General features: G+C 40.1%; 1 protein-coding gene across 2 annotated transcripts in view; it reads right to left on the reverse strand.

Moving 5' to 3' along the window:
* The window catches only part of CAMKMT (calmodulin-lysine N-methyltransferase), a 248,399-nt gene that overhangs the window by 20,986 nt on the left and 211,379 nt on the right, over positions 1 to 16,034 (reverse strand). Inside the window, exon 11 of one of the 2 annotated variants that reach the window (XR_005256237.1) lies at positions 5,161 to 14,957. Coding sequence is in view for 1 of the 2 variants with exons in the window: in XM_038131277.1 (XP_037987205.1) it covers positions 14,880 to 14,957 (78 nt within the window). In the remaining variant the exon portion in view is untranslated. Of the gene's footprint in view, positions 1 to 3,833; positions 14,958 to 16,034 lie in introns of those variants that run through there. The other variant, XM_038131277.1, reaches the window with a different exon arrangement.

The raw sequence follows: 16,034 nt of genomic DNA on the forward strand, positions 1-16,034 counted from the left end.
AATTTTACAGTGCATGGTGGGGAGTCATCTCTCTCCAAAAAGTGCCCATGCATGCACAGAAAGGACAGTGGCAGTTCCACTGTAGTAAAGAAATGGTGCTTGGGGGAATAAATGGAGCATTTGGGGTAGCTTTCATTTTGTCTTAGCCAAGCTTTCTATGTTGCCCTGATCCAAGTTAGGAAAAATATAACTCCATGTGGTCTGAATGTGCACATATGTGTATGTGTATGCACAGATGTATAGATATACCTGTATTTGAATACACACACAGACACACACATATACATATACACTCTGACTCCTGAAATATAAATCCAATCCTCTATTCTCTGTATCATAAATAACAGTTGCAAACAGCTGCCCTGCAGCACATAAAAAAATAGGAATAGGAGAAGCCAAGTCACAAAACATTCTGTAGCCTGTTTTCCATTTGCTGAGGTTTCTTCATCACTTGAATTGTGTGTCTATCTATATGTTATGTACACATGTCCATATACGTATCTTGCTTATATCTGTATCTTACAGATATAAGCACTTACATGCAACTTCTATTTAAGACCTTTATATTTTGGAGATCTTGATCTCATCTGGCGATGAGATCCAGTAGCACCACTAGGTGCTACTGTAATACAACTAATTAATATTATTTTTACTGCTAATAATAACAGCCGTGTTTACTTTTAGCATGTTCTCACTCTTGCTAACATATGTTTCCATATTCTTTAATTTTCTCATTCTTTGCAGCACAAATGCTAAGAGGTATCCTAATTAACTGCTCAACATTGACTTTCATTTAGTTTTTCTCTCAAACTTATTTATTAGGCTTTGGTTATCAGTGGGAGAGTTTCTAACACTGACACTGCCAGGATTTACTCTAAGCCTCTTAGTCTGATGTTTCCATGGCCCTGGCTCTCTCTGTAGAGAAGCTAAGAAAACCATACATACAGATTTGGCCCCCTTTATTTCAAGTCATCTAGAGCAGATGTGAGTTTCTTTTTTCTTGGGGGTGGGGGGGAGGGGGGGAGGTGGGAGGTGGGGGATGGAGAGAAAGGCACCTGATTATTACATAAGCTGGGGGAAATGCTGATTTTTGGCTAGAGCTTGTGGAGCACTATTGAAGAATTTTTTTTCTTGTCTGAGACTGCATAACTGGATTCCAACATATTTTCAGGGCATTTCTCTTAAGCACAGAATTCCCATGAGTAATGACAGGCACACCTTTGATTCCCACACCAAAGGCTTCCCCAGAGATCTACAGCCAAAACAAGCCAGAAAATGTAGGAAAGCATTCCCTCTGCAGCAGTCCCCCAAGTCCCCAGGGCTCTTCCAACCTCTGATCTGTGTAGGACACCCTCTTCAGTCCTGCACCTGCAAGAAGGGGGCTGTTCCGTCTCCCTCCCTGTTACCCCATCAAGTACTCAGTGCTCTCTTTTCTCTTTATTGGCTTGCTTCTTCCTCTTTTTCTCCCTTTCCTTCTCTCTTGCTGCCTGTCTTCTTTCCTCCCATTCCTCCCATCTTTCCCTTTTCTCTGTTTTTACAAAATTTTCCAAGAGGTGAGGTCTCCCCTCACTAACTCAACACCTAATTAGAGCAGTGAAAATTAGCTGCATTCACTCTGGCTTTAGTCCTGGCAAGAGTGTTAGAGAATTGGCCCACTTTTCAAGGTGCCGAATTGAAGGCTGAATCCAGGTGTGGTCAGAGGCAAGGGGATTATTTTCCTCTCATGGGGTGCAAACAAAGGCCTGTGCTAGGGATAGATGGGGTGGGGACAATGTTGCCCACAGGAGGGCTAAGCGCTGCTGACATTTGAGCCCTCAGCGCACTCAGCACCAGGCTGGGTCACAGCTTCCACAGCCTGAGGAGCTGTGTCACAGGGACGGCAGCAAGGGAGGGCTCTGTGTTCCATGGCAAGGACAGAAGGAAGGGTGGAGAATCCTAAAGGTACGGCAAGTCCCAAGGAGAAGTGGGTGCTGATGAGTTTGGGAGACAAAACCACAGCATTTGTTGCAGGTTTTCCATACTCTCCAGCAGCATCCTAAGTCCTGTTGTGTTCCAAAGTCTTTATGTTATCCAGCTATCTAAGTACCAGTGAACAGCAGGGGAGTAAAACAGGTCATGCTTCATCTGATGGAATAAAGCTTGCTGGTTGACTGAAAAGTCAGAAGGTGCAGGTCAGTGTGGATAACCTTACTTCTATTATCCTATCAAAAGGAGAAGATGTAGCTTTCCTCACTACCCTTGAAGAGTACAAGCATTGACTGGGGAAGCAGCAAAGTTAGACTTTCAGAGGATGTCTGCATGTTGCCAATTTTACTTCAGAAAAAATAATCTCTCGTTTGAATAGAGCTCTACCACATCCTGTAAATTGTTGCTGCCTGTGCACGGCCATCCTGCATCCCCAGAAACCACCCTTTTATTTCCTCCTGTGTATGCAGAGCATAGAACACAGGGTCTTTGAGGAATGCAAGGAGCTGGGAAACAGGGGTAGATCAGATCACCTGAAAATCAACTATCACGACTATAACCAGGAAGAAAAATGAGGAAATATAACACCTGATACTATTCTGCTCTGATTTTTCCTGAGCCCTGACAAGTGATATAATGTTTGACACCATGGCCTGGACTGGGGAGCTTCAGACCTTCCTAGATCCTTCAGGAAAGAAAAGCAAACCATCTGTTTTTAATGTTAGAAGTGCTGAAACTTCAAACACAATTTGTATTTTTGCTGTTTTGCTTTCCCTCATATAATATAACGACTTAGTGAAGCTTCAGAAGGGACAGGCCTGTGTGGAATGCCCATTGCAATTATTCTGTGGAGAACAGCGGGCAAACATTATCTCCACTGCCATGTGTCTGCGTCTTTTACTGGTATTTCTTTAGGGTGGGCTATATATGAAATAGTAACAAACAACCCTTTATTCTTCCCTCCAGACCCCTCAAATTCGGCTATGCTTTGCAGTTCATCTTTGTAATGAAGCCCTACCATCACTATAGTTCTTCAAAAGGGTCATAGAGAATTACAGCAAAGTGGTATAGAAAGGTAAAGATGTCAAGTGAGTTATATGAGCAGAAAAAGAACTGCACAGTAGGTCAAGGTTTGGGCAACAGCAGGGAGATTTTTGTTAAGATAACATTACTCCCAGTGGTAGTGACTTCCTTTGTAATCCATAGCTGCCCAGAGAGAATTGCCTCTACTCTCATGGAGTCACAGGCCTCTGCAAGAAGGTCCTATTGGGTCTCAGCCCAAAAGACACATCGATTGCTTGTAGAAATAAACTTTTACTATATCAGCAGCATGAAAAGGCTCTGGTGTAATGCTTAGTAATGCTTTACATTTTCAGGTTGGTTTTAAGACAATTATCACAGCCCCTTTTCAAAGCTAAATGGAGGTTTGTGCAGCTGTGTTTTCCTTTAGGAAGGGTAAAGGGGCAGAAGTTTCTGAATTACAGCCCAGCTAAACCAGCAGAGAAAAAGGGCTGGTCCAGCACAGGAGAATCTCCAGTCACTGATTATGTCTCTGTGGCACACAAACTCAAGAGCACCTTGGGAGGTTGTAAGTTCAAACACAGGCTAGAAGCAACCTTCAGAGAAGGCCCAGAGAGAAGGTTCAGGCTGGCGGTCCTGCTTAGCACAGGTCTACGGCACAAAGAACAGGCTCAGGGCCTTCCACACATCCCATCTAAGAATGTAGCAAAAACCCCTGGTCATCAGGTCCCAAAGCTACCCATTGGAGGGTTTGGATTTACAAGCAGCCTACCCTTAGGCTACTTCTCCCAGAGAGAGAAAGCTCATACCGGCCAAGACTGCACATTTACACACAAACCATAGGACTTTCACTGGCCACAGTGCAGAAGGCCAGAGCCAGGACAGGAAGCACAAATACCTTGAGCGTACCCTTTGGCTTAGCACACCAAGGTCAACATAGATGAAGCCATGTTGTGCCTGAGCTTGTAGTCAGCTCACAGTTTAAAGTAGCATAGACATCACTCAGAGAAGCACAAGTGTTTTGAACTATCACTGCAGGACTATTTGCTTTTGGAAGTCAGATTTTAAAAGAAATCTGGGAATATACCAGTTCCTGTGCTTTAAGCATAGAAGATGCATTGCAGAGCATCATATTGCTACATCAATATTTTTTAAATGAATGTTTAAAGTGGCATTTCTTTCCTCATTTGAAAGAGCTTTTTCAACACTTCATGAAAAGCTCAGATTTCTGAATATTCTGATATATCTGCATGTTTCCTACACTGAAAATATGCCCAGATTCAGTATTACATATTAAATTTATTCTTATTTCCGTGCTATGAAAAGATAAGAAATCAGCAAAGAGGAATACTAACAACAATTTAGATCTTAAGAGATTTTTTAAATATCCTTTTTTCCCCACAGTTCTGTGCATATGGACTCACCTCAAGCCATAATAACTGTCCTATAGCTCATGAAATGTGCACTACATCACATTTTAGATAGAAGTCAGCAGGAACAAAGCTACTGAAACAGATGAATAAACAAATTGTTGTTAAGGCTACATACATCAGCCTCTAAATAGCAGTAGAAAAATGTGCTGTGCTTCTGCAACTCAAATATATGATTGTACAATGATATGAACTGTTCATGCAAGTGTTCACTTCAGCTTGACCCTGTTTGGCACAGGTGGGAAGCACTGAGTGTCAGAGTAGCAGGTAAAATGGCTGGTGGCTCTGGGACAGGGGAATGCCATCCAGCAGCTGGAATAACATGGCTGCATGGCAATAAAATGCCCCCTGCTTACTGGCAAGAGTGGTTACCTAGGGAAAACACATCCCTAGTCACCTCATCAGCATGAGGTAGATCATTCTGAAGGCAGAACCACAGGTCAAGTACAATCATATGCTGCCTTTACACCGTTTTCTTGAGTCCAGGCAAGCCAACACACCACGAGTGCCCTCCCAGCACTCAGCATTCCCTGCTGCTCCTTCACCTTCTGTCTTTCCTGGTGAGTGCACATGGCACATGCCACGGATGCACTGCAACAAAAATGGGAGCCCACACTTGAGCTCCTCAACATACACAGGTCTGTGGTCTGCAGGTTCCTGTGTCTGTGGTTAGCGGGGACTGCAAAGTTTGGAAATGGAACCGATTCTGTTCCTCTGGAGAAGTTTTTAAGGTGCTCAGTCTTACCTGCATCCTCGCTGTGGCCGTGCTGCTCTGCAGGGTCTGTGCGCTGCTGCCCCACCGAGCTTCGTGCCTGACAGGATTATCCATTGTCCTGTGAGAAACTCAACTGGAATCACTCTCACTCCTAGTTTTTGGAAACAAGTAGGGCCTTCTTAATGCCATGACACGACAGGATGTGTCCTCCCCATGCTTTAAGCAGCCCATACTCAGCCTTTCATGCCCTGGACACAAGCCTCCGACCCTTGCTACCCTGGCACGGAGGGCCAGGATGGTATGCTGCCCATTCTTTGCAGTCCTTATTTCTGTAAAGGGGTCTTAGAACAAAGAAAAGAACAGGCCAAAAGTGACCTGAAAAGGGCTGAGGTTCAGCAATAAGCATCTTTTCCACCCATCATTGTTTGGCAGCAATTTCTACTCAGTGGCAATATTCCTCTGCTTTGCTCACAGCTGAAAATAACTCTGAAAGTGCTTTGAAAGGGCTGCCTTTTAACTGAGCTTAACACCTTTCTAAATTATTTTTGTCATGGTGACTACCTCTCTCCCAGATGAGAATTTCATCTTTTCCCTCCCATTTCTTTCCTGTGCAGCCTATAAACCACAGTAAAATATGGTTCACTGTTTCTGGGCGCTCCCATGCCCTTTATTTCCATAATAGACTCTTTCCCCACGTGTTTGCTAATATTTCTACCTCACTACATAAGCTGGCAGATTCCCAGAGTGTTGGTGCCTGTAACACGATCCCTTTTTGTTCCCCATGCAGTTATCTGGCAGCACCTTGTCTGCAGGGTAGGCACAGAAAAGCACAGATGCACCTCACCTGCCACAAGCTGTTGTAGAGCCACGGCAAAACCACCTGCCCTTTCTGTAGAAATCTGCCAAGCTGCTGCTGTTCCCTGCACCAGGAATGCAAGGCTAAATCACCACTTTGCTTCTCGTTGTGTCACCGCTTTAACTGTTTGCATCAGTTATTGAACATGCTCACAAAGTACTAATGCCTTTGCTGCAATTCACACCACACAGAGCTTTATGTGTGGTCTTCATCCCTAAATCTTCTAGTAGCCTGCAGACTTGTGGAAGTACTTGTCTCCAAAAGTGGCGCAAACAATTCCTGCAGATTTCTGGTGAGATCACAAAGAGTTAACGTAGAGCCACCTCTCCTAAGTATCTTCCCCAGCTCCTGGAAGGCAGCACAGCAGCAGCAACACCAAAACAGTAAGAACATGTAGGAATGTCCATCAGTGCTCCCTTCAAACAAATAAACAGTTTTTTCTCCTGTAAAAATTTGACAAAGAAATTGGACATGTTTTCTTCAGTGCTCTTACCCGATCCCTCAAAAATGAGCAGCTTGCTGCTGAAATGCATTAGAAGAAGGGAAATGCCAAATTAAAATACTTCTTGTACATCCTACATCCCTGTCTGTATTTCAGTACATCTGCTGAGAAACCCAATACCGGTACCATCCATCAGAAAGAAAAACAACCTCTTCAAGGAATTTCAAATGATACCTGATGATGAAAAATATGCAGTTCCCAGGGTATGCCAACATCTAGCACAAAAATTAACTGTGATGGATGGTTAAAGGTCTGCAGTTCAAGAACTGTCTTTGAGTGAAACTTGCATTATAAATACATTTCTGCCTGTCATGGAACCTTTCTATGTGTGTGACTTCACTTCTTTGCCTCAGTTTCCCAACATGGGAAAAGGTCAACTATTGCATCAGCTGATGATGTTATGTAAGCAATGACTCCAAAAAAGCATATTGAATGTACAAAATTCAGATTAGCCTTGGTTAAGAGCTAAGTATAATCACTATGAATTAAACCGTTAGTTTTAACCCTGGAAATACTGTTTTAATGTACTTCTTATTTGTTGTTTGCTTTTAAAACTTCCTTACAAATGAAAAGTATCAGAAAATGAAACCTCTTTCTGCAGTGAAAAGCTGATTTTGCTAATTTGCTTCCCAGAGGAAACAGCTCCAGAGCTAAGACTAATAATTATGGCTACTGTCTTCTCATTCCAAGTAACTTGGAGGCTGATGTGGTTTGTGATAGCAACTTATACATTAAGGACTCTGATCCACACCCAAGAACCTCAAGGAGCTCCTGGCTGGATTCAAATGCTAATCTCTCAAAGGTTTCACAATTTATTTTTTAATGGTCCACTTCTGAGACATTCATCTGACACTTTGACTATTATGTTACCTGGATTAAAAAAGATGCTAATAAGAGTATTAGCCAGGTTCTTACACCCAGAAAGCTTTTGCAATTACAATACCTCCTGAGTGACTCATTCAGGATTCTGGGAAAATAGAGCATTTTTGCTTTCCAGATCTGTTGTGTTTTTTGGTTTTCTCTCCTTTTTTTAAAACCTCAAGAAGTGCTTAAAGTTCCTTGTTAAGAGATTTGAAAAATGTATAGTCCTTGTAAATTAAATACTACAAGTTCTCAGATGAGTGATCCCTAAACATTTATTATTCACACTAATACGATTTAATTCTGACTCACTGTAAGATTTATAGAAATTAAAAGACTTCATATGCATAAGAGTGATGAAAATATAATCTAGTTCATGAAATCTTTATATGCAACTTTATATTTCAGCAGTATAGTTATCCCTGGCGCGCTCCAGGCTTCAGGAACGCGCCACCTCAGGGGCCGTGCCCTGACCCTGTGCCAGGGTGAGAACAGGACCGGGTCCCGGCAGCCTGGATAACCAAGGGTCTCCCACTGAGACCCGCTGCCCCAGGGGAGCTTTGGGATGCTGCCATGACCTTCCTAAGGCTGTAAACACTTTACATTTTGCTCCTCTGTTCACCCCGTCTCAACACAGCGAGGGACCGCAAATGAACCCGGGACTGGGACACTTTTCTTACAAAGAGAGGAAGCTGCTGAAGGAAGAATGTGGCCCTGCCACGGCAGAACTCGCTTCCGTGCCTGCCAACGGGCCACAGAGGCTGTTTCTTCACGCAGGGATTTGAGAGGCTGGGTTCGAGGAGAAATTTTTGTTACAATTATGTAGCTGCATTCCCCTCAGCTGGAGCCCCACGGAACTGGCATTTCTCTACCTCATGTACACTATTTAGGAGAGCAAATCCCTACTGCTGGCATTTAACTGTTACCTGTGAGTTGCGAGACCACTTTTGAAATAGAAATGGGAGGTGTTCCTTCTAAATTAATTTTCTTTTTTAACTACCAAAGCCACTGCACAGAAAGCTGCAGCAACTTCAGCAACTGTCTTGGTTGTACACCAAGGATTTCACTGAGAACATGTTAGAGGGAATCAGAAAGCAGAGAAAAGGTCACAAATAAGCACCTTAGGAACAATGAAAGCTTTTCTCCATGTAGCAGTGGGAGAGTTGCTAGAAAAACTGAAAAGGTATTAATCAGAAGTGGCTATAAATCCTCTGGAGTTTTGCTCTTATAAAACTCCTCAGAGAAAGTCTTGAAGGAAATGCAGGTCAAAGCCCAAAAAAGCTCTTGATCAGAGATTGCTGGAGGAAAATCTTCCCAGATGCCATTTAATAGGCAGCAATCACCCCAGGAGTGGGAAAGCCAAGTACGCTTGAAACATGGTTGCAGTTCCTAATAGGCCTTGTCACACTTAAGGCACTGCAAGCTCCATCCAACGAACAGCTGAAGCTGGCTGGCGATTCATAAAGCCAACAGTTTAAAGTTTATTATGATGAAAGCACTTAATGACAGCCATCGCTAGGGGCCCATCATTTATAAAGCTGTGCTGAGTATTAGACATGTAGCATGACCACCAATTTTATGTCACAATTGCTACCATAAAATGACCTTTGGTGATTTTTACTGCATGTGGTGGACAGCTCTTCTTTTACATTAGTGCTCTGTGGCTTTTCTTTGCAGACTATTATGCTGTCTAAAGCTTATTTGGCACTGTCGTGAGTCTCAACCCTTGTTATTACCCCGAAGGCCTGTCTAAAGGAAAACTCTCATGTTCTATTATAGCACTCCAATAATTTACAGATCTTACCATCCTTGGTTAGCGTCATAATTTAGTGCAGATATTCCTTCATTGTTACCACATTTAATAAAATCCCTCAGTTTCTACAGACTGCACTAAATTTTGTATCTGGGCCACTAAAATGCATATGCCTCTGTATTATGGAGACATGGATAAGGGGTTTTAATTTTTTGTTGTCAGTTGAAAGGAAGGGGAAGCAATTGCTGTGAACAGTAGTTAACCTGGGAGAAATCTCCTTAAAGCCTTAGGTATAAATGCTAGACATCACACAAACACCAGACGTAATTTCAGTGCATAATGCACAAACATACATTTGCATGTGAACAGTATTACTTAATTACCTTTCAAATTTTAGACTGACTTTGTATACTTAGGAAGTGTCTGAATATACCAGCACTTTACCATCCTGATGTAAAGCATTACCAGTAAAGCAGTCTGTCCATGCTACAACACCTTTAAATTGTATATATAATTTTATAAATGATATAAAATCTGTTTCTCCTCCATGAAAAAACACGCCAGCATCACACACTGCAATCTTGAAAGGATTTAAAATATGTGATTTCTGCTAGTACCTACTGTATTGGGTTTTATATAAAGCTTTTTTCAATAAGGTAAATTGTTACATGACAAACTCATCTTCCACCATTATCATCTGCTGTTTGTGTTTAACAACAGGAGTCCTGGTCTAACAAAACTGTTGTAATGGCTGTACAAATTACTCAGCTGAAAGCTTTTCACCAAACCAAACAGTATTAATCAGCAGTTCTTATGAAGGTGCTAATTAAAAACAATTTTCTTCCTCAGTTTGCAATACTAAGCCATCTTCATTTGCACAGTTTCCAATATACAGCTACTGTATACACTCACACTTCAGGGCCTCTATTAACTATTGAATCTCCTATTACCTATTTTATTACATTCCTGTCTCCCAAGTTTCGAAGCTTGTTGACATTTCAGAAGTCACAGCATGATATGTTTAATCATTTAAAAAGTACATTAATTGGAGTCAGAATCAGGAAAAAATAACAGGTCTTTTAGCATGCAGGCTCTGTCAGGGCACAGTGCAGTCTGAATGTTCAAATCCTTTCTGCGAGCATAACCCATCACCCAGGAGCAACATTTTACAACTGAAGGGGGACGATGCCTAATGCAGACAGCCATAATTTTTTTGCTTGTTTTTAATAAGCAGTCTTCTACAAGTGACACTGTTTTGGTTATCTTCAGGGAAATGCATCCAAAATAAAAGATACTTTCTGTTACCAAAGGCCTATCTCTCCTTTGCTGTCGTCAGCCACAACAGCTCTTTGTTTTTGGGGGCTTGGCATCTGTTGAGTTTAACCCAGATTCGAGGGTCAAGATGTTTCTTCTCAGGCTGTGGAATGCCATCTGGACTAACGCTTCGTGCATCTTCCCTCTACTTTCCACACACTTTACACACGAGAAGACAATGAAGATCCAATGCCGCTGTTGGACAGCCATGGAAAATATCCAGCTTTCACCCAGCCACAACAATATGCTGGGCTTTTTGGCAGCGAGCCAGCTGCTGACTAAGCAAGGAGCTGTAATAGGCTAAACTCTTTGAAAATGGGAAAGAAAAGTTAGGTTTGTTACATTCAGCTGTTGGAACAGAGTCCACAGGTTGGAGAAGGAGATGGATCTTGCAGAGGAGATGCAGCAGTGGGTCTCACAAAATCTGGGGTCAGTTCTAGAGTGCACTGCCTGATTTCTAAATTGCTACAGGAGACAGCAATACTGGCTGTGCTTCAGGTTTCCCCATGTGAGGAATGGGCATCATTTGGGGGGTCCCCTCCTTACTTACAAATTCATCTGCAAATTTACTAAGTCATGTATTGACCTTCTTTTAGCTTCATGGGATTTTGAATGAGGGTGCCCTCATTTCGATTGCATTAATAAGTGCTGTTGCACTGCAGATGAGAATCATATTTAAAATCAACTTTCAAAACAATCTTTCAAAAGATACCGATGGGCTTACAACCAGTGTTAGACTACCAATATGTGGCAGTGGAGACAACGCCTTAATCAGATTCAAGACAATATAAAAAGCAAATAAAAACATAGAAAGCAAAAAAATTTGCCTCTTTCTGAGGAAACAACATGGGATGACCAGGCTGTGTAGAAAACTTTCTACACATAAACACCAGTGCATGCTGTCCTAGCACTTTCTCCCAGTTTCTCAAAAAATTTCAAAAGAGTTAAAGGAATTTGCAGTTTGACATTACTGTTAAAAATCCCTGCCATAAAAAAGAAGAAACCCACACACGGGAAAAAACCCATTAAAATCCAGGCTAAACGACAGGTTTATTTATAATTTCTCCTATGAAAAAACAAGGACTTGGTTATTCCCCTCTTGCATTAGAGAGAGTGGGCAATAAAACACTGTGCTGTTTGACTTGCATGTGTTGCTGCCTTTTTCCTCTTCCCCCACCATATCAGCTGTGCCACCTGCCATATCAAGAGGAGTATCAAAAGCTCCACCCACTGCATCCTCTTTTGTTCAGGGAGCAGCAAAGGAGAGTTGTAATGGAGATGTAACACTTGATAGACCGTTTGCAGCCAGACTCAAGATATAAAGATGCTTTTTGTGGGGAGGAACAATTTTAATCCAGCTTTCCTCCTTGTGCAAATATGTAGCCATTAAAGCCACAGGCAAAACGTGAATGACTTGTCTAATAAGGATTCTGAAGCTGGATTGGTACCTGGGATCACAAGTTCTCCTGCCTCATCTCACATTCTTAAGACATTTTTTGTTTCACATCTGATTTATTTCATAAATGGAAAGATTGTTCCCAGTATTCCAGAATGCTATCAGTTGGGGCTAGTTTGCAATTTTCAAGCAAGGTGCTGCCATATCTCGCAGCAGGAAATAGAATACTTTCTTCTTGATCTTTCATATCCTGAAGATGACACAACTAACTGGCAGTGGCACCAGGTGCATGAGAGCTGTGCCCAAGGAATGGATGTCCACAAGAATACCATTCCTCTCTGCCATTTTGCTCTGAGAAAGAAGACACAGCATTGCTGTAAGAATTACCAAAATATGTGAAGGAAAACTTGTATCAACCTAACGTTTCCATTCTCAGTGAAGCCAGCATAGTTCTTGCACGGTCTCATTCAACTTCAAATGCTTTGCAAACACAAAGTAATTAAGCTCAATATAGTGTTACAGAACACTGTAAATTATATCATTAAAAATATACCAAGTATCAGAGACTAGTTAAAACACATGACATAAAAGGCTCTGATACATTTTATAAGCATGATTTGACAAACTGCCTAACATTTTCTTAGGAATGATATTTGATGTATTAACAAACACTGTATTTTTATTAAAATTTAGGTGCTCAGAAACAATTCAAATACATACTCATGCAAGGTATTCAGAGATGTATCTAAAAGAGAACACTCTTAGTGCCTCATGTAAATCCTAAATCTGTGACTTTTCAACATCCATTTCAAAACAAAATAAATCAAAAAGAGAATATGTTTATGTACCTCTTAAAACGTGTACATGGACCAAACCTGCAAGCACTTATGCAGGTGAATAACTTTACTGCCTGTGGAGCTCCAGTATGAGTTTGCAGGATGAAACCTAAATGCATCTTCGTAAACAAGCCATCAATTACACACTTTAGGGACGGCAGCACCTGTGCAAAGCCTTCAACTCAAGCGACAGACACTAAAGAAATCAAAAGCAATTATCAGCTACGAATTTGAGTAAAACTGTTTTCTTCTTAGAGCTAAAACTGCCATTTTCAAATGACGTTGCCTCTATTTTTGGCAACTAACAATCTTTATTAGATTATTGTACAGCAGACATTCAAGTCCTCTCAAAAATAAAACGTTTGCAAATTTTAATATTGCTCTATTTTCCATACTGCTTTGTTGATTATGAAGATTTCCTTGTGCATGCTTTTAGAGAAACAAAGGCACTGCTGTATGGGGCAAACAAAACAAAACTAATTACACTAAAGCCATCTTCACAGCAATTTCAAATTACTCCTAAATGCTTTTGATTTCTTACTACACAAGTATTTTCCAACAGGAGTTTGAATATGAAACTCATACCAGCTATACTACTCAGTTCTAGGATAAATGGTTGGTTTGCATTGCCCCTGGTCTTTATCTAACACCGAGAATAGGCTGCTTTTTATCAAAAGAGGAATAAATTGCTGTTATTGTGATGTTAGCCCATCACTTGGCATTGCAATTCAAGTTTTTGTGCGAAAGAAATGTATGATCTAACTGCGACTTGACCTATGCCTTCTGAGATCCATCTAGGTGCTCTAATGGAGCATAAAAAGTACTGAATACAAGGACGTGCAAACTGGTAGTGAAGAAATTTATTTGGGAAGAAGCAGAAGAGCAAGAGACTTTCAGGAGCTTGTGGTTTACATGCTGGCCAATGAGTTGAGTATGGAAGAATGCTTATTGTCAAATTGCAATTTTTTGAATTAATGTATTTCAGCAGGATTCTCTACACTTGCTTGCAGCTAGTCCCTTCCTCTCTCAGTCATGGTCTCTGCCTCTCTCTCTTTTTACAACATTTTAAAAGTGTTGTGGTTTAAAGACTGCTACTGAGAAGTCATTAAAACAGTCTGTTAAACTGTTAAGAAATCAGATACTGCTCCTGGTTTTTTGTAGGATTTTTGTCTTTTCCAGTACAAGAAAAATCACATTAAGTGTATATCAAATATATGGGCCACAATATATCACAATATAAACTATTTCAAGGGAGATAGTTTGATTACATTATAAAATCCTTTAGTTCTTACAGTGTTTCTTGGAATTTATAAAAAAAAAAAGCATGTGTTTTTTGAAAGCAATTTCTAGGATAGTAGCATTTAGATTTTAGTCTTGATAAAGACTCACTTTCCATTCATAGTCAGAACCTAAATGTGCTCTTCTTGTACCTAAACAGATAATAAGCACTCAGCACACTCCCCCTTCTTGACACAACACACTGAGACTAATCACACATAATTGGAGAGGAGGAGCAGAGGGGCTGGGCAGGCTATTGTGTCCAAAGGACAAATGGTCAGTTTATGAGGCTTTTGTCTGATGCATAATTTCTTATACATCTACAGGAGGAAAAGTCCTGCTGGAAAAAAACATACATACACACATATAGAAAAGGAGCCTTCAACACTAAAGCAAATGAGGACATTTCAACCATGGATAGAAAAATCAACAGTGGAATTAAAAAAATAAAAAGGCAGCAAAATACAAGCATTCAATAGGTGCACTTTAAGAAGATCTTCAGACAACTATTTCCTTACTAATTAAGTGTCAATGCATTCACTTCTTTACAACCAATTATCTAAGCCCACAAAGTATATTATCCATATATTTTCAAATACACCTCAAAATAGCATTTAAAGAGATCAACAAAGTACATGCAAGTTTAAAGGCACAAAAGAGAAAGAAGCCAGCTCTGCACCTTTGTTAATGCATACATGTGAAGTCCAATCAGTTTAAGGCTGGAATATAATTGGAAAAATAACTTCTAAAATTATACAAAAAAAAAGATGTCTCAATGTTTATACTCTGCAAAACAAGCTACAATAACTTTCTCAGCATTTAGATTAGAAATATTTCCCCAATGATGATTCAGGGACATAAATGGGGGAAAATGAACATTCCACATTGCCTGACCATCCACATACATGGAATAATTTTCAGCAGTCCATCTTTAAAAAAAAAGGTGTAATCTTCTATCTCTGTTTGGTTAAAATGAGAAGAAAAGGGTAATGGAGGTTTTCCTCATATGTATCTTTTTCTTCATTTTTCAACTGCAAATAAAAAATGGATAAAGTGAGCAAACTGTATGAAAGCATTTTTAAATTACTGATAGTACTTGTTTAAGTAAATTTCCTGGTATAAATGACACTACTAAAGATTAAACATTTAATAACTACAAAAATATCTTGAGGTCAAATACTACCACAGGTATAGAGCTGTAGGTCAAGTATTATCAGGAGTTGGTCAGAGTTTGTAGACAAACTAATTTATGCAATAAATACTTGAACACTACTTATAAAAAATGTGAGGCCCCATATTGCTGTACTAAATAAATTATATGCAAGGGAGATTTAAGGCCTGAATTAAATCCACTCTGCAAGGAACTTCAGAACAAAGGCTAAAAGTTTATCCCTAATCAGTTTAACTATTGCTGTATATTTGGTATTTAAGATCAACAACTGTTTCAGACATCTGAAATACTATAATCTTACCTGAAGGCTTACATAAGTGCAAGGCTGTAATGCAGTTATTGATGGGCTTATATATTAATTCTGTTTAATTTTGAGAATTCCTTTTGTAAGAGAGAATTATAACCTGATAATTAGAGTGGTACAATTCCAACTGCTAGGGACAACATTATTTGTGCTCTTCTGATCGACACTAAAGTATTCTATATTTCTAAAAAAAATAATGAAATTTTTTTTTCTTAGGTATTCTGGTTAAATGGATTTTAAAATCCATATGCATATTTAACTGAAGTATGTGGAAACTACTCATACATATTATATTTTACAATCACTTCATTTGCATACATTTAATACAAGCCTAAGAAAGAAATGCAGATACAGAAAAGTGCCTTTAGCTACGGCTGACACAGATGGCACCCCCAAATACTTCATTTAAATCCAGAACTCTTTTTATGTCATATTGTTTTGCCTCTATTTTCCTTGTCATGCATTAAGGAGTTTAGTTGGTCCATGTCACAACACTGCTCGTGTTATTTAAACAGAGGTCTTTTCCATATCATATTCTTCAGCTGTGAAGTGCCTCTGTGTAAGCTACTGTCTATGAGCAATTAACACACTTTTCCTTTTTCATAGTGGAACATAAAGCTGATCTATTCTTTA

The sequence above is a fragment of the Motacilla alba genome, chromosome 3 (genome assembly GCF_015832195.1).
Source record: "Motacilla alba alba isolate MOTALB_02 chromosome 3, Motacilla_alba_V1.0_pri, whole genome shotgun sequence".
NCBI lineage: Eukaryota > Metazoa > Chordata > Aves > Passeriformes > Motacillidae > Motacilla > Motacilla alba.